We start from the raw sequence: 18,694 nt of genomic DNA on the forward strand, positions 1-18,694 counted from the left end.
CCATAGGTTCGATGTAAGTAACAAGTTGAATCCCATGCCCAGTTCTAATTTGCACTGAGCTCAGAGTTGAATACAGACCCAGGACATATTTTAATCTGCCATGTGCTGGAGTGAGGGGTTAGCTTACATCTAGGTGTGCAGGTGATCTTCATATTTTGCTCACTTGTAGCACTACTTATGTGTTGGTAAGTCACAGTCAGTGCCCTATTGCTTACACAAATGAAACTCCTCATTTCATATCTCTAACATTTATGTGGGTTTATTATTTCAAGACATAAGACATATTACTGTAGCAATTTTTTCCTTCCATAAATGCTTTACTTTAAATGAGAGCATCCAGATGTTTCACAGATACTTTTATTTTTTTATTTTATTTCAGGAGAGCTTAGTTTGAGTTACAGTGTCCAGACCCCAACTTTGTCTACACTCAGGGTTCCGGGTCCTTTTTTGTCTTACTAATCTACATTTGTGGACACTACATGAAAGATAAAACCCCCCTCTTTTCTGTATGGAGAACACAAAAATGGTAATGGCAAAAGCAATTTAAGCTGGGATTTTTGTAGAGTTCATCCCCTACTTTCAAATATCCACTTCTCCTGTGGCCATTGGACTGCTTTAGTATTTAGAGACACTGTACTCATAGACTAGACTATTTTAAGAAAGTGCCACATATTTAAAGTGTTGCATTTAGTTTAACTGTATAGTAATGATGCACGCCCAGCCTTTGCATTAGTCCCGTGAGGCAGTGCATCTCAAGTATTCACCTTCAAGTTCCAGTTGTTGCCCTGTGGGCCCTTTCTGTAACACATGGAAGGCCTTCTCCTCTGCTGACCACGTTAGCGTTGCTCCTCATGTCAAGTCATGGGCTGTGGGGCACAGCAAAGCCAGATGGCTTCAGATATTCCTGTATGTGAGCTGCCCAACTCAAAATGCAGCCATTTGGGTTCTGAACAAAAAACCTAGCTGTATTAAAGCTTGAATTTCAGTATTGAAGAATATGTACAACTGCCACTGAAGGAAGGAGAAAAGGAAAACATTGGTTGGAGCCAGTGGTGTGAAGTTGGACTAGTCAGTTAATTTCTGTGCCTTATTTCCTATTGATGAGAACAGTTTGCAGTCTGAGGGGTGTTCTTGTGTCTGTATCGGACACTGGGAGACACTTAGGGTATGGTAATAGAAGATCCAGAAACACATAAAAAAGTTAGATTTCTGTGGGTGCAACATCTCTAAATAGTAATCTTTAAGCTTCAGTAATTTTTTTATAACAGGCTCTAGAAAGTGCTATATTATTTAGAAAAGTGACTTGATTAATCAGGCTTTAAATGACTGACAGATAAAGCACCTTGACAATCACTGGGCCATTAACATGGCATATTCTTTGGATTCTGGCATGTCTTGTGGCTGTTTTCTGTTTTTCATTTTCCTTTTTTTTTTTAGAACTTTATTTGTTCAGTCGGTTCTTGTTCAAATGTATTGGTATAACAGAAATATAGCTAGATACACAGAGTACATCCAAACTTTATTGAAAAGGACTTGCTCTCCTGTGTAATTTCATGTGGTAATAAATTCAAGGCTACCAAAGAAAGGCAACGCATATGTTATTGTATGCTTTAACTTCTTGTTACAAAAGAACAGTAAATCTAGATATTAATTTACTTACATCCCAGTTTCTCTGAAAAAGGCAAACACTGACATCTCCTTCTATAAACTGAGTATTGTAACAGAATTCCTTGGACTATCAGTATGCGTTAGGAATATTAGTCAGTCTACATACATTGTTCTCGGTGTTGTCACCTGCAGTACTAAATGTCAGGGGAAAACTGAAGGAGGGGACCTAGCATGATGTTTGTATAGTAAATGTTTCTTACAACAAATGGTATAAATTGGCAACCCCAAAATACTTCAGTAGGGTAATACTAGTTGAATACTCAGAGTTCTGTTTAAATAGTAGGAGAGAATGAGCCAGGTGTCAGGTGAAACTAAATATCCTAAGCAGAAAAGGAAAGCAGAAGTAAAGGCATTTGCATAACAACACAAGATGATTTTCATTTGTGTTCTCACTGACTTGTAATAGGGGTATACAGATATATCACTGAACTGAATGCTAGGAAGAAACCAAAAGTAGGTATCTATTTTGAAAGTCCATCTGTATTAGAAGGGTTCCTAAGGGGGGGTGGGGGGGTGGGAACACTTCAGAAAAGTCAAGAAAGGAAGTTAGTACTGAGAGCGATATCAAGGGTGGAGTGAAAAGTGTATGCTCGAAACATGCCCTCAGCTCTCTCTGCTGGAAAGAAGCCCTAGGATTGAACCCCGTGTTACTGTTACAAAAATAATGACATGTACATGTACCTGTTGAGGCCTTCAACACCTGGCAAGTGTCATACGGGTTGTTATACCACAAGATGTCCAGTATGCCAAAACAAAACAGAGCACTGTGAAACAAATTCTCTTTATTGTATATGATGTTATCTGATACTATATTATATATTATTCCATCATCATTGGAAGTGTTCAGAAGCCCATCAGGTCAGATGGGGCTTTGAGCAACCTGACTATTGAAAGATATTTCTGCTTATTGCAGGGGGCTTGGACTAGATGATCTTTAAAGGTCCCTTCCAACTCAAACCATTCTGTGATTATATTTCTATTTTCAAAATAGGACACAGATTTGGAATCATCCTACCTAATTTAGGCTTGTAACTGCAGGATCTGTATTATAATTCTTGTTTTGCTACTCCTGTGTTCAACAGAGAGAAGGGCAGGGAGTAATTCAGTCTGTATATTATTTGAGTCACGTTTTGAAGTTGCTTGTCTTTCTACTGGTTGCAGGGGGGATGCAGGGATCGCTGTACTATTGAGAGTATAATCTCCTCCTATACTCAAATGCCAAAGCAAAATGGATCCAAACCAAAAAATGCATGGAGCTGCTGCCCAGCATAGGCTTCATTGCAAAAAGATTATATTTTAGGGAAAATGATATTTTAGGGAAGAAAGATTGGAAGAAAACAAGATTAACAGTTTGAAGCCTGGGAGTATTCTGATCCGTGTTTTAAACTGAACTTTTTAGGTAAAGTCATAATTAGTACATCTTGTGTGCTTGGAAAGTGAGCTAGCAATTGGACTAGTTATTCTGAAGCCAGTTTGAAAAGTCAGCACTTGGTCTATATTAGTGAATTTTTGTGATTTCTTTCTGTCCTGCATGTTTTTTTTGGACAGCATCCAATTCTGTAGTGTGTGAGGCCAGATGGCTTTTATTAAACAAATATGAAAACCCAGAACTGGAATCAAACAAAAAGAATGAGAAGACTGCAGCATCAGTATAGAGCCAACTTACTGCCCTTGTGATAGAAGAATGGTTTTCTAATTGTTCATGAAAGCTAATGGAAACCATATTTTGGCTGTCAATAATTCTCAGGGGGGATCATTGTGAAGTCTTACCTCATCTCTTGTACTTTTCTGATAGAACATATCAAGTATTCAAAAGCATACGCACCCCGTGCAGCTCAAAGTGCAGAAAACCACTGGTCAGTTTTAGATACTGGAGAAAGATGGGACTCGGAGTGAGTGAGTTTTACTGGCACAGCACTGACCTGCTGGAGGCTGGTGCAGATTTACCTGCGTTAGAGCATGTCAGTTGTGGGAGAGGTAGATAAGAAGGAGACAGAGGGTAAAGGTTATGATGACGTATCTTAATTACTTTGCTCCTGTATTCTGTCTTGTGGGCGAGAAACAGGTTTTCACACTCAAGCATGGTGAGAGAGGGGGGGTGTTTGGAAACTTAATCCAGTCAACATCATCTACTTCTGGGTAGAGTTACCTGTAACTAAAAATCAGAAATGCTATTTTTTGCATTTTGTCCATGGAATCTTTCCTAAATGTTATACCATTTCAGTCCCCAAGATCTTTATTCCAGACTTTAGTAATAAAAAACCAATCAAAGTTACTATCTTAAATGTTAAATTTGATCCACCTTTTCTGTTTCAGTGCTGTGTATTAGCCCTTCCTGCACTGGATGGGGCATTACCAGCACAACACAAAACAGCATTCCCAATTGCCATATTTGACATTGGCATCACACCCATTTATCTGTCTTGGGAATGGCCTTTTTCTACTTTTCTTTCCAAGTTCCCCTGCATAGGAAGTCCTTAACCTGTGATTAATTAAGGAAGTAACCGAGCTGAATCTTGTGCAAGTAGTTGTAAGTAGCTCCAATGGAAAGTAATCACAGCTGTTATAGTGGTGTTTACAAGAGCTTGGGGTCCAACAGCCATTTTTTGGCTGTTTTTTTAAAATTATTTTTATAATATTAAAAACAGAATCAGGGTAAATGGCACCATACAGAGATCCTTCAGCTTGTTGCAATCACAAAAAACATGGCATGTTGGTAATGAATATCAAATTGGGATTTTTGTAACTTTTATGGGTATTTTTCATAGGGGGTTAGCCACTGTGATTGGTGGCTTTTTTGGAGTGCTGTTTGTCATAAATCTATATAATACTTTGGGGAAAGGGCTTTGCTTCTTGAAAGTGTGGCTAAAGTGATTTTGAGTAGACTCATAAATGAATTACGCAGAACCCATTTCAGATGTAAGGAAAGATGTCAGTGTAAATAAGCAGGAAAAGGATCCTGACATATGTCCTTTAGAGATTTATGCCTATTGAGCTTATTGTATATCCTTATTAGTTTTAATAATTTATATCATCAGCTCATGAGGTAGTAACCCTGTAAAATACTTCCTTAAGACAGTCATCTTTTTCCCTTGGAGGCTAGAAAAGCTTTTTCTGAAGTGTCATCAGAGCCTTTCTTAGGGGCTTCCATAACACCCATCAGCTGTGACTCACTGTGTTTCTGCAGGTCCTTAAAAAAAATTGTTATAAAACTTGCCTGTTGATATCAGCTCACCAGGTGGTGAGCTATATCGTGTGCTCTATTAGTCTACACAAAAACAGGCTTATTACTGTCACCTCCTCCCCATTCCCATCCCACCTCTTTGGCTCATCTGCCTCGTCTTATGACTTGTCATTAGTCTGCCTTGTAAATTCTTTGTGGCAGGAACTTTTTCATTAGATATGTAGGTATATATAGTACCTACCATGATGGAGCCTGAATCCTTGACTGAAGAGTATGGGCACAATTCCAATACAGATAATAATGCTAATATTGTAGTGCTCTTTCTCACGTTTCCTGTAGACAAGAAGCTCTGCCACAGGAACAGCTCCCTCTCATTTTACAAGCTGTTACTTTTGACAAAAGATAATTAGATTTAAAAGATCAATATAGCATAGATTTCACTCAATCTTTAAGTAACGAACAGACAAACGATACTGTGAGGTGCTCAGATACGACTTTGTACTGTGGTTTTGTGCCATGAGTAAAGCAATGTTGTCAGGTCCCATCCCTTAAGAATAAGACACATTCTGTGTTTTTATCATAGAAATCTTTAGATTTTTTCCACATAGAAAAATTATACTATTTGTGCATAAAATACTAAAGATTTTCAGTGACTTCTGCTACTGTAAACTGACGTAGTTCTTGCTACTCTATAAAGGTATGCTGATTTAGATCTACTTAGTTACAGACTGAGATGGAATTTTGTTTTACTGAAAATACAGACTACACTAGTACATATCCTGTTATGATGGACGTTTTATAGGTACATAGTGAGATTTTCCCCACTGCAAGAAGAGCTAGTCTATGCAAATGTACAGCCCAGGTGGTGTTCTATTCTGAAATAAATTTGGCTGAAGGACTTAAATTACTTAAGAAAAAGGAAAAAAAAAATGTTCCAAATAATGAGTAAGAATCCTAACGGGTGCTAAATAATGTCATACACCTACTTCATTCTTCATTTACTTATTTATCTTTATTCTTAAGAGTAATGATGTAAAAGTGCTTTTTTTCCAAATGTTAACTTAGTTCTTTGCAGATGGTAGCCATCTACTAAATGACAAGTCATTTACAGTATTTGATTAGCACTATATATAGCCTGGATGGACTTATTGTTACAATATGTAAGAATAGTTGTAGAGGTGAAACTTGTTAAATTTGTTCTTTTCCTGTTGCTGTTACCAAAAAAAAAAAAAGGAAAATTTGAAACCAGAGATATTTTTGCCTGGCTTCTCCTATATTTGTAGGTGTTACCTCAAGTTAAAGCTGACACTCATAGGCCAGTTCACAAGATATTCTTGAGATAATGACAATACTAGGAAATATTGCTAAACTCCAACACCACTTGTAGCAATTATGAACATCCTCATTCTACAATGTCACAAGTAGATGGACTCTAATGGATGTTCAAGGAAAGCACTGGAAGCTTGAATGAATCTAAGAATCATGGCTTATCAAGTAAAGTTCCATCAAGGTTGCAGTACTGCTTTATATACTTACAGCAGCTTACACTGTGGGTCCTTTTTTATAAACTAGAAGAAATTTAATATTACAGTACACTTCAATATTACCACCATAAAGTGATCTTCTGGCATGAACTGCATACTTCTGTATTTTAATACCTTGATCAATGAGACCTCACCCCCATCTGTCCATAAACCAAGCAATTCTGATTCATTTGATATTGTGTTTTCTTCTAAAGTTTCTTCAAGTCATGCTGCTGGCCCTGTTTTCTTTGTCATAAAATTACTTTACACTTCTATTTCTCTGTTCTTAAAAAAACTAATTAGATGTTTTGATTTGTGTTTTATTTTCAACAGCTAAAAAGCTTGATAATGGCCCCACTACCAAATGCTGAATTAGTTCAGAACTCTTTGCAGTTGTATCGTTACCTGCTTCGATGCTGTAAGCAACTTCCTGAAGAGAATATTCGTCAGCATTACAGACATGCAGTCAGGCAGGTGAGAAACTGATTTCTGTTGGTGGAATTCAGTGTTGTGAGGCTTTTTGTTTTTCTCCTCCTACAGTTTGGACCAACTTCTTATAACTCCTGACGCTTAAAATACTATTCTTCTGCAAGCTTGAAACATTAGTGGGTTTGAAGGATTATACCAGGAGTATGTAGGAGCATTTCTTTTTGATTGCTTTGAATCTGAAACCACCTATTTTCCTTGGCTTTCATCTCTAATTCTGGTGTTAGTCAGGAGAGTGAACAATCATTCCTTACTCACCTAAACACGTCTTTTATGGTGAAACTTACTGGTTTCTTGTCAGTCATGTTTTCCACTATATACCTCCACCCCCAGCTGCCCCCTGGATGGGTGAATCCCATCTAATTGTTCATATAGAAGTAGTTTCGTGCCTTTGATAGTACCTGTTGTGCTGTGTCTTTCTATATTTAATGTGAATTGAAGTTTTCTGGGGTTTTTTTGCTGATGATGTGTGAAAGGAGTAAAATGCTTAATATGAAATTACATTTGACAATGCTTGTTATGGAAATAGCACTGTCAGGTGCTACCATGTATATTTTTGCCCTTTCAGGTCAATAGTTTGCTTGCATCAAATATTTTCTTTGCAATTTCAAAGTGATCCTTATTTTGACAACTGTTGTTTTAAGTTGGGTAGTCAGTGTAACACTTTGAATGTTTGAATATTGCAGAGCTTCAAAGTTCATGCTGATGAAGACAATCCTGAGCGAATCCAGCAGATCATTAAGAGGGCCATTGAAGATGCTGACTGGGTCATGAGTAAGGTGCATGCATCAGATTGTCTAAGTTTTGCTCTCAGTTCACATCAAAGAATAAAACATCAGAGGCAACTTAGGAACAGCAAACTGTTGTATCCAGGTGACAGAAAATACTTAGCCACTAGGGATTTATGATTGTGATAGTTCTTCCTTAAAAATTCTTCTTTGTCGATATAAACTTAAGTGTATTTTTTGGAACCAGTGATGCTTTAAGTTGGTCTGTATAAATCTTTGTTTCCATGAATAATTCTATTAAATTTCAGCATTAGTGGCTATTATAACTATTATGGGGGAAAAAAACCCTATAATATTTTGCAAGCCAGTTTGTTGATATGTATCAGCTACTTTCCTAACAGGAATCTATCCTCTCTGAGTTTACATAAACTCCCAGAATGATTTTTTTTTTTTTGTTCAGATCTTGCCTGTGACTACACAGATCGGGGTCCAACAGCATAGTGGCAAAATTGTAGGAACTGGTTTACTTGTGCCATAATTATCACCCAGTGGCTATGACTCTTTACTATCACAGGACTGAAAGATACCACTCAAACTGGTTTCTTAAAGAGTGAAGATTGTTTACCGTTAGACAGCTGAGTCATCTGCATTTCCTTGGATTGAAATCTGGTTGGGGAGCACAATATGTTAACATGGGTTTCTGAGAGTGTAATGAAACAAGTCAAAAGTTCAGCTTGCTCTAAGTATCTGTGATTTAATTTACTAAATGACTGTTAAGTCCTTCTCTCTGTCAGGCCATGAAATCCAAATGGGAATTGTTACAGAAGCAAGCACAGATTAGTCATAGATTATAAAATTACAGCAGTAGCCAAATCCCAGCAGTTACAGCCTAGCAAATAATTGTCTGTGCCTGAATCTGATTTTATTCTCCCTGCAATTATGAAAAGCCTCATTCTGATTCTGCTACAGAGATGGTAGTCTGCCTCATTGGAAAACTGGTAACTGAACTCTGTGACAGGAGCATCAGATTCACAGTGCCTGCCAAGAAGCATTATTTTATATTGTAGAGGGAAAGCCTATCAAATTTTAATCTAACTTAAAGGAAAGTGAGATAATTTTATGTAGATCATGAAGAAGGCTGTAAATCCTTGTCAGTGTGAACTGTTCCTTTTAGTTATGTGCTCTTTCACGCAAATAATTATTTATTTCTTTTCTTTTTTAGTATAAAAAGCAGAAGTAGAAGAGGAATGATGAAGACAATGTCATTGGTAAACATTTTTAGAGGACTTGCAATCAAGCCCAGTACTCTATTATAGTTATTGCCTGGGGTTTTCTCTTACCTAATACAAATACAGTAATTTATCTCTCCTTGGGATGTCATGAAGCTAAATCAATATTTCTGAAGCTGTTTGAGTCTGTAGATTAATAGGCACAGTCTAGATTCAAAGTATTAGCTTGCATAATCACTAAACTTTAGCGTAAAGCCCAAACTTTTCTAAGCTTTGAGAGAGCTTCTCAGGAAAACTTACTGGGAATAAAAATGTAACCGAATACAAGACACTAACAAATAATTAGTGCCCTGTCTGTCGTTCATATCTGTTGAATTACAGCATCTCATCTGAAAGAATTTAACTAGTATCTGAGCATAAAGGTCTATACTGGGAGCCTGAAAACCTGAGAAATGCTCACTGAGGATCAGAGCAAATTTCTCTTTACTTGATTGTGGGCTAGATCATACTATACGGCCTAGATTCGCTGTAGCATAGCAGTGTTTGATACACTTACTGTGTAGACTATTTGGTGGGAAGGTTCTTCTGTGTAAGTAACAGTGGATTTGAGTTTGTATAATGCTCAGAATTACAGTAGTCAGTCTGTTATGTCAGATCATCCTCTGCAGGACCATATAAATACATTTTCAGGGTGGAGGAGGTATGACCAGTGCACAGATTTAATCTAGTAGCAGACACAAAAGCATAGGCTACTGAATGGAGAACACACCCACAAGAACTTTAAGTCCATCTGAAACTTGAACCACTGTATTTTCCACTTGCCTGTGCATGCAGTGGGAATATCTTCATTCTACTGTATGTGTTTGCGCTTGAATTAATGGTTGTCTTATTTAAAGATAGGTGTCTGTCACCCTAATCTGTAAAGTTGCATGAAAATGAACACCGTTCAGATGGGGTTTGTGCACTGAATGGTATGATTACTGAAATGTGCAATGTTGTACAGATATAAAGGCCTTCACAACTTTTTGTAACGCCTAATAAATGTCCTTTAAAAATGGGAGCCCATGTCCTTTTTAAGAAGACTGTCTTTTCACTGCCCTAATGCGTTTTCATCACGGAACACTCAATAGAAACACTAGAAATATTAGCAATATTAAATAAAATTAATGTGGTGTACAAGAGTCCTTTTGAAACATGACCTTTGCTTCTCGCTGTACTTGGAATTTTCTACCTCAGGGTGGCAGTGCATGCCGCAGTGCGTGTCCGAAGTAGTTGGTGGTCGGGTTCTTTTTTACGGTTTCGAAATTGTTGAGCCTCTTCACCTGTCAAAATGGAACTCAAGTGCTGAGGCAGATCTTTATTTTAAACTCCAGATTTTTCTTTTCTCCATTTTTTTCTTTTCATTCAGCCATGAAAGAAATAAAGAAAATCCTAGCTCAAAGTAATTGAGAAGAATGACAAGTGCTATAAAAGAAATGGGGCCATAAGTGACTGTTTATACCATAATGTATTGTATTAAAAAAAATTCCTTTGTCTCTGTTAACCGTAAGCCCTCCTCTTCACGATTTCCTGTTCTTCCTCTGCCATCGCCACTATTGTTCCCCTCTCTTATTCCTACATCTTTCATATCACCTTACATACCCTCAGCTTTTGTTGTTCTTGTTCTACATATTCCCTAATTCTGTTCTGTCTCATCTTGTCTCTCTACCCCACTTATTTCTCCTCCTCAAATCCTTTTTTGATAGGTGCCTCAGAAGATACTCAGGTATTATTCTGGGGCCATACAGCTGCTTGATTTCAGATAAAACATGAGGGGTAATAGAGTTTTTCAACAAAGTAGGTGTAAGTTTTTCTTGATGTGAGGAAAACCGCTTTTCTTTCTGCTTAAATAGATTTTTTTTGAAAGTGCAACTATTCTGGTTTAAACATTCAAAATAATTTGATGCAAGATAGAGCATAGAAGAGTTCAGCTTTGGCAGTTGACAAGGAATATCCAGTATGAAACTGAACATTGTAGTAAAAAAGCTCAAGCAGATTTGATAGTAGATGTCTGAATATACTATTTTTAATCAAGAAGAGCAAACAGATGACCGATGCTGTACTGTATTATATATTTGGTCTGTAGCATGGACATGCACTGAACTCTGTGTCAGTGTGATAGTGAAAAACTGTAAGACTCAGTAGGATTAACAGTGTATAGAAACCTACTAGTTTCCTGAACTTTAAATGTAACATCCTGAACCACCCTCTATTGCTTTAATTGTCTGGCCTTTTGTAGTGTGAGGCATAATATTTTGTTCAGTTATGAAATAGGATAATTACACGTGTCTAAATAATTCTTACATGCCTGTTATTTAATTTATGGATAGTTCAAGAGGGAAAGCACCAAGGAGCTGGAAGGTGCAACCGTGGCACGTCTGCATCTCTAAATGTGTGAAGTGCCAGCTGAGATATGGAAACATTGGACCAAAGGTATGATAGATGCAACTGATAGGGTAGGACCAGGACCTGTGAATTGTAGATTTTGGAAACCGGTACAGCATGCAGTTCTTAGTAGGGTGTAGAGGGAGAACATGGTTGCTGAGGCTGGAGACATCATGACTAAATATTTTGACAGTAGTAATTCAGTTGTAGGGCGTGATGTCTGAGTAGTTAGGGGTTTTTTTATACATATAAAAACAATCTGGTTTTCAAAATACCAAACCTTTTAATAGAATGGAAATATAATATGAAGATAACTTTATTTACTCTGTTATGGAACAAGTAATTTCCTTGGTGGTGGGGAGACATGATGCAAACAACTACTTACTTCCTTGTAATAGTGAAGGTAACCCAAATTTCTAAGCAGACATGTTTCTCCGGGCTGAAGAGTCATTCAGCTGTGTAGCTGAGGCTTTTATGTTTTCAAGACATTATATGAATTCTGTTCTTCAGTAGCATAATTTGAGACCAAAGATGTTACATTAGCCCAGATGCAGATGGGAACGTGAACTCTGAAAAGGGATTTTGGCAGAACTTCAATACTTTTGACCAAAATTGTCATCCAGAAAACTTCTACTCAAAAGTAATTTAATCCTGGAGTTGCCCTCATTTACTACTCACTAACCTGTTTCACCTGAGAGTTTATATGGTAAATTGAGTTCTCTTTGTTAGTATCTGCGTTTGCCTTTGAGCAACTCTCTGCCATCCAGCCTTGCTGGGACAGAACAACTGTTCTCTGTTCCACCAATTACTTCACTAGGTACTAATGGTGCTGTGCTACGGATTAGCTGCCAGTGGCTCTAACAGGGCCCACTGTGGGTGAAACTTACACTGCTGCAGGCATAACTTTATTCCTCTCACAGGGGAACACTGCCTTGGCCAGTCTCCTCCATGGTTCTCTGATGGCAGTGGCAAAGAAAATAACACTAGATTGGTGCATTTGTTTTTCCATATTCAGTCATCCAGAATCTCTGAAACTAAAGATGTTGGGTGCCAATTAAGTAATAAGGGATAAAAGAAACTGTGTTATATACTGTAATTACTATTGCAAAGTTTAAAAGAATAAAGGCTTACAGTGCTTATTAAACTGTTGACACAATAAAGGAAGATGAGTAAAAAGGCGCAAGCCTATTCTCTTCATAGGGTTTAGTTTCTTTTTACTGAAATGAGGAACCCGTGTCAGTTCTGGTAAGTAATGGACTGTTGATAGGTATATGCAATAATTGGATGATTAAGGGCCCATCAGAAGGTAATGTCAAAGTTTTCATAGGCCCCACTGATAAGCAGTCCTATAGTAAGCATTCAGTTGCCAGCATCACTTTTGGTGTGGAATAGCATCACCTGGTCATTCATTAGCATGAGGGTTTTCATTGTGTTTACACAAATCTAATAACTACATTCTGGAAACAATAGATTTGCAGCTGACCTTGAGTCAGTAACTTCTAAGTGCTCCTCTACAATTAGAGGAGTTGAGTGCCGTTAACCGTTCAAAGGTTGTGTACAGACAACTCCGTCAGTTAAGCTAGAGAGAGGGTTTCACAGAGGGCTTGTTATGCAAGACAAATATTAGAACAAGGAAAAGACAGCTGAGAGACTTCTGTTTAATAGGTTGGGATCGTGCTTTTAATTCTTGAAGTATGGAGAAACAGCTTTATTTAGATCACATCTTAGCCAAGGAAAATTAGGAAAAAGTTCTTGGTCATTAGCTCCAGGTTACAGGCTTGCCAAAACTCAGTCTAAGAACAGAACCAAATTTGGTGCTATGCTTTTATTTTCTATGTGTATATACAACATGGGGAACATAAAGCTGAAATTGTGTGGAAATAATATGTATGTAATGAATGTGGAAGTGTACCATGTCTAGAAAGACTGGAACAATGGCAGTGGGTTAGTCAATATGGGTTTTTTAGCATATAGGTTCTGGCTGTTAAGCCCACAGGCAAATGTCAAAGGGTCTACTTTTGTTATTAGAGCCTTGGAGACTCATGTTGAAGGTTTCTGCATAGTGAAAATCTTTCCTTTTTTCCTTTATTTTTTTTCTCCTTTGTTCATAGCAGGTTTTGGCATGGCAAAGGTATAAATTTGTGGCTTATCTAAAATACAGGATAGTATTCTGCACTTCACTTGGTTAGAGATGTATATATTTCTGATCACATTGTTATGTCACAAGTGTTACTGATTTCAATTCACTCTTGCCACAAAGTAATTTGAGCCCTGTGGGTACGGAATAGAATACTTCCACCCCAAGCCAGGTTTTGCTTAGAGTCATTTGTCAATAACTGAATATTCTTTAAATCATTCTTTAGCTTTAGCACTTTAGCACTTGTTATATCACAGGCATTGCTTTTTGTTTATAGACATGTGAACTTAAGAATTCGATGTTAAACAAAAACATCTCTTCTATGGTGTTTGGCTCATTTTCAAATGTCATAAGGAAATGATCTTTACAGTGGTACTATAAAGAATAAGTATACACGCTATTTCTGAGTATATATTATCAAATAATATTCACTGTGATCTTTTTTCAAGGGAAACAGTTTCTTATTTGTGAATAGCTTTTAACTTGGTATTACAAATTGTGCTTTCATATAAAGCTCTGATAAGATGCAAACCGAACAGGCAGCACAGCAGCTATGAGTCTTAAACATTCAATATCGTAATATTCATTCATTATGAGAGCCCTTGACCTTAAACTGTAAGAACAAGTCTTTAAAGCTTTATGCTCCAAATTGTAGCGTCCATCATTGTTATCCAGAATAGCATATGTTTATTTGAAATGTGCGAGTAGTCTCTTTGTCAAGAACTGTCTTCTAAAACAAGTCAGTAACACCTGAAAATGGCTTGACGCTGTACTGCGCTGCCCACTTGGTCAGTTGCTTTACTGCAGTCTTTTCTACTGTTTAGAGGTGATGTATTTCTTCTTGAGCATCAGCCAGCTGGCACATCTGTCAACTTTTGTATTATTTGATTAATTTATCTTATACTTCTGTCGAGCCAGGTTTTATGAAATAGTGTTAACTGAAGTATACACTAGTCCTTTCAGCTTCTGAGTAATCAGGGAAGACATATTAACTTTAAAAAGACCCAGCTGTTCTTTGAAGAATATTTTCTGTTTCCCTCGTAATTGTTTGATATTTTAAATAGTTTTTTAAAGTTTAGAAGCAGAGGCATCTGTTACAGCTAAAAGCTTAACAATGTTTGTATTTTTTCACTGATAGAAGAGGTTCCTGACATTGCACACGTAAATGTGCAAGATTACTCCCTTAAGTAAGCTAGTAGGTGATGAAAATTACATTTCTGGAACGGCAGTTTATTGTCCTTACCTATGAACTGAGAAGCCTAAGAAGTTAACTTCCCATTCTGTTAACTATTGACCTGTCTGCCTTTTCCTTCAGAAGAATCTGCCTTCATAGTCTGCATTAATTCACTTTGAAAAGGATTAACTTGATTTTTTTTTTTCTTTAATCACTAAATTCTGAGACAGCTTTGTTTGGGTGCTTCACTATGTCATATAAAATACTTTCTTTCAGCTGCTGCCCTGCAAAATTAGATTGAACTGCTTCATTACCTGTGCATTTCCTTCTGCTGGTGTTCAGCTTCATCTGTTGAAAAACTAGTGTACTGTATGTTCTTTTATTATTACAGCTTATTTTTTGCAGTCTTTAGTATCCTTTTTGAAAGAAGTTTAAAAGTGCTGGTGTTTTGATTAGTATTTCCTGCCATTCTACAGAATGGATTTTAAAAATACAAAATTGACAAATTCTTGCAACTGATTAGGTTGACTCTGTTCTGTGTTAGGTAATGTCACACAGGATCTGGGATTTTCTCAGTCTTACTTTATCTTTCTCAGTAGTCGCCTCATCTACAGAAAGTCAGCTGTATCTGAGGTGGTATGAAACAAGGAACAAGGAAAACTGTGTTTCAAAACAAATGTCAAACAGAAGTTAGTCTGGAAAATGTTATGTCATGATGGCAGACACAGGCAAAGGCTGTGTTTGCTGGAGACACCTCCCTGATACTCATCAATCTGAGGAATGACTTCTCATGCCCCAAAATAGATTATTTCATTTTCCACAATTGTGCAACTGCAAGAGCTGCTTTCTCTTTCTGTTTTTTCCTCCTCTTCTTATAGGTCACAAAATGGTGTGTTTAGCCACTGTTTACAGTATGGAATGCAGACACCTTTTGAGTCTTGGAGACCTCTCCCCAAAGAGCTCTGAAGACTTTGTCCTCTCTTAGCTGGAACTATCTCATGCTGAGTTGCAGCTCTATGGCCAAGATTTTCAAAAGTAGTTCTCAGATTGCTTTTTAGGTGCCTTACTTGGGAGACCTTAAAAGTTATGCTTGGTGATAGTCTTACATACTTCGTGGTGGTGCCATATATCCTCAGGAAAATAAGATCACTTCTCTGGACTGCTATTTCATATTCTGCCTTGTCCATTTGGATTACGTGGAAGGGTCTCTAGTTCACTGTCTGCATAGTGATGCATATATGTAACTGCTATTAACAATTGGGTTGTCATGGTCAAGATGAGTAAACAATAACTTATAGTCAATCTCAATACTGCTTTTTTTTTTTTTAAGAACCAGTGAGAGCTCTTAACACACCTGATTCTCTTCACATACTCATTTGCTTCCGCTCCCAGTGTTGTGCTCACTATCTTCCTTTAGCCTGATGATTTCAGTGTGCAGAGCACCTCTCTGACAGGTTGAGACTCTGCTGGCAAGTAGCAGTAAAATGGTTATTCCCCTACCAGCATGACTTTGAACTAGGAAGATACTAAAGTGGTAATGTTAATTTTACAGTTATTTCAGAAGCATAGTTTAAAAATAGAGATCTCAAATTCTGCTCCCAACTGACATAATACAGATTATAGGATTTCACAGTTACACTATCCCAAGTCTGGTAATTTCTAATTGATTAAATGCAGTGAAAATGCTTCTAGTGATGAAACTTAAGAGATGAAGAGCCAATCCCTGCCCTCTATAACTTGTTCATTATCCTCAAAGCTTATTCATAAGCAAAGGTGCAGGGTTTATAGCTAATGTAATAATACAAAGAATGTACATACCACAGTATGAGTGGTATTTAGCATAAAATAGCTTGAATGAAATCATGTCTGACGGAGAGGAACAGAATCATAAACACTTTCATCTAACAAAGATACTTTGAAAGGTACAGGTTAGATACCACACTGAACCTGTAATCAGCTGACTTTATTGTACTAATTTTACAAGTATCTGCAAGAAATCACAGATCATAATTATATAACTTTGTTCTGTAGAACTCTATAACACTAAGAACCTCTGGGATTCATAGGTACTGTTTGTTAGGAAAAAAAAAAAGCTGGGAGACACAAATCTTGCTTTTATGATCTATCAAATTCTGTCTTGGTCTATAAGAACAAAGACATTTCAGATAATTGCTTAATGGGATGTTTATTTCTCATGCTGTTCATGGGTTCAAAGCCACCAAAATCAAAGGGAAAGATTCCTGTGTACTTCAGTGAGCATTCGCTGTCTTACACCATTTTTCACTACCCTGAATACTTAGAGAAATGTATGATGCTTAATAACATTTACTGGAATTAAAAGTGAAACAGTTTTGCTTTTCCAGTTTTACAAAATATAGTCTCTGCAGTACGGGCTAAGTTCAAGAGGTGAGTCTGGTGTTGATGTATTGGCTTTCAAGTCAGCTTGGAGACTGAAAGCAAAGGCATTACTTCTAGTTAGAACTGCTGCATACAGTCAAGGCATAAAGAGCATTCTGAAGTTTCTTCAACCACTAATTAGTTGCTTTCATTTCCCATGCTCATATACTCTTTTGGAAAAGTAAACATTGAAAGTCATGCTGCTGTCTTCTGTGCTGAAGAACTACATTCCCTTTTTCTTGTTTTCAACTTTAAATAGACCACAGGTTTTAATATTGATAAAAATGAGTTGATGAATTGCTGATCATTAGTTTATACTGTGCTCAGTATATATATATAATATAAAGTATATACAGTGTTTGTGTGTATAAACACTGACCTAGAATACCCCTCTGAAAATGATCACTTGTTCTCCATGGTGCATTCACTTCTGCAAATTAGAGTTGGGGTGATGCATGTTTTGCAAAATAATCATCTAACAATAGGAGCTCATCTGAGATGAGGAACTTCATACAAAAACCTACCAAAAGCATGCACGAGCGTCATCTCTTAGCTCTCTATCTAGAGCTATCAGATGTTGTGTGGGCAGAAACTGTGGGTATATCATTACGTACATGAGAATTCATCTTTCCTGATATGGTCATTCTATGAAATCAAGGCATTGTTAACTGTGAGAATTTGTCTTGTCACTAGGAAGTAATTTCAAGATGCCAGTCATCTGTCTTCCATACATTTCCTTTCCATTGAAAAGAAATAGGATTTCAAAAGCAAAAACATGGGAGGAAATCAGGATTAGAGATGTTGTATTGGATGAGGGTCTTCACGCTTCATGTAAATACAGGAAATATTGACCTCCCAAAAGTCTTCCTAGTAAGATGAACGATTTGTTCTTTTGGAGAATCCTCAGGGTGCAATTAAGTCTTAGAAGCTAGTACATGAGAGGAAAGAAGGAAATAACATAGTGGGTTTCAGCCTGTGCTGGTCAAAGCACACTCTTGAGCTACTTTAACCTTAAGACAGTGTTGTAGTCACAGAAAATTTCCTTTTACATAACTTTCTGCCAGGTTTTGGATGACTAAGCCAGAATTAATCATCATAAAAACAAGATGAGGTAGAAACATGCTTATGACCAAAAATCTTACAATTTCTGTCACTTAACAGTGAAGCACACAGTCTATGTCAGCTCCCTTTGGTTTAGTGGCTGTGGTCCAAGTAGCCCCTTACTGCCATAGTTAGATGAAAATTTAAACTGCATGAAGTGATTATTTTGTGTCTTATCCTTTTGGGAATAAGGACAAAAATTGTTATAGGTATTAATAGCACCTGCTAATTAATCTGTAACAATCCTTTGATGTTTGTACTAGGAGTTATTTTTTAATTATTATTATACATTTTATATATAATAAATTGTATAATATATATTACATAATTATAGATTAAACCCTATGACTTAACCCACTTCATAAAGCCATCCATCATTTTCTAGAATCTGATTTTACTGTATATCAACACATGTTCTTCCACATCTGTTATTTTTTATTTTTAATAAGTGACTTTTCAAACTCTCAGGTGGTGTTCCCCCTTCCAAATGCAGCTTCAAAGGCTAATCTCTCTCTGTGGTCAAGAGTAGTGTAAATAATTAGTATGTTTGCTTGTCAAGTGAAAAACAAGCTAAATATGTCCCTAGCCTGGAATTCCTGTAGAAAGTGAGGTAGGAAAAGCAGTGCGATTAGAGGACTGTCCA

At 37.0% G+C, this 18,694-nt stretch overlaps 2 protein-coding genes across 9 annotated transcripts in view; both read left to right on the top strand.

The window, feature by feature from the left end:
• LYRM9 (LYR motif containing 9) overlaps window positions 1-9,878 on the top strand; it is a 41,711-nt gene extending 31,833 nt beyond the window's left edge. For all 8 annotated transcript variants that reach the window (XM_056326918.1, XM_056326911.1, XM_056326915.1 and 5 more), the window contains 3 exons: window positions 6,709-6,849; window positions 7,548-7,640; window positions 8,812-9,878. In XM_056326918.1, the coding sequence (XP_056182893.1) occupies window positions 6,724-6,849; window positions 7,548-7,640; window positions 8,812-8,829 (237 nt within the window). In that variant the 5' untranslated portion in view covers window positions 6,709-6,723 and the 3' untranslated portion in view covers window positions 8,830-9,878. The remainder of the gene's footprint in view (window positions 1-6,708; window positions 6,850-7,547; window positions 7,641-8,811) is intronic.
• Window positions 9,879-9,993: 115 nt separating this feature from the next.
• Window positions 9,994-18,694, top strand: part of NOS2 (nitric oxide synthase 2) — a 37,627-nt gene continuing 28,926 nt past the window's right edge. The window contains exon 1 of the mRNA XM_056326893.1: window positions 9,994-11,290. The gene's annotated coding sequence lies outside the window, so the exon portion shown is untranslated. The remainder of the gene's footprint in view (window positions 11,291-18,694) is intronic.

The sequence above is a fragment of the Falco biarmicus genome, chromosome 1 (assembly GCF_023638135.1).
Source record: "Falco biarmicus isolate bFalBia1 chromosome 1, bFalBia1.pri, whole genome shotgun sequence".
NCBI lineage: Eukaryota > Metazoa > Chordata > Aves > Falconiformes > Falconidae > Falco > Falco biarmicus.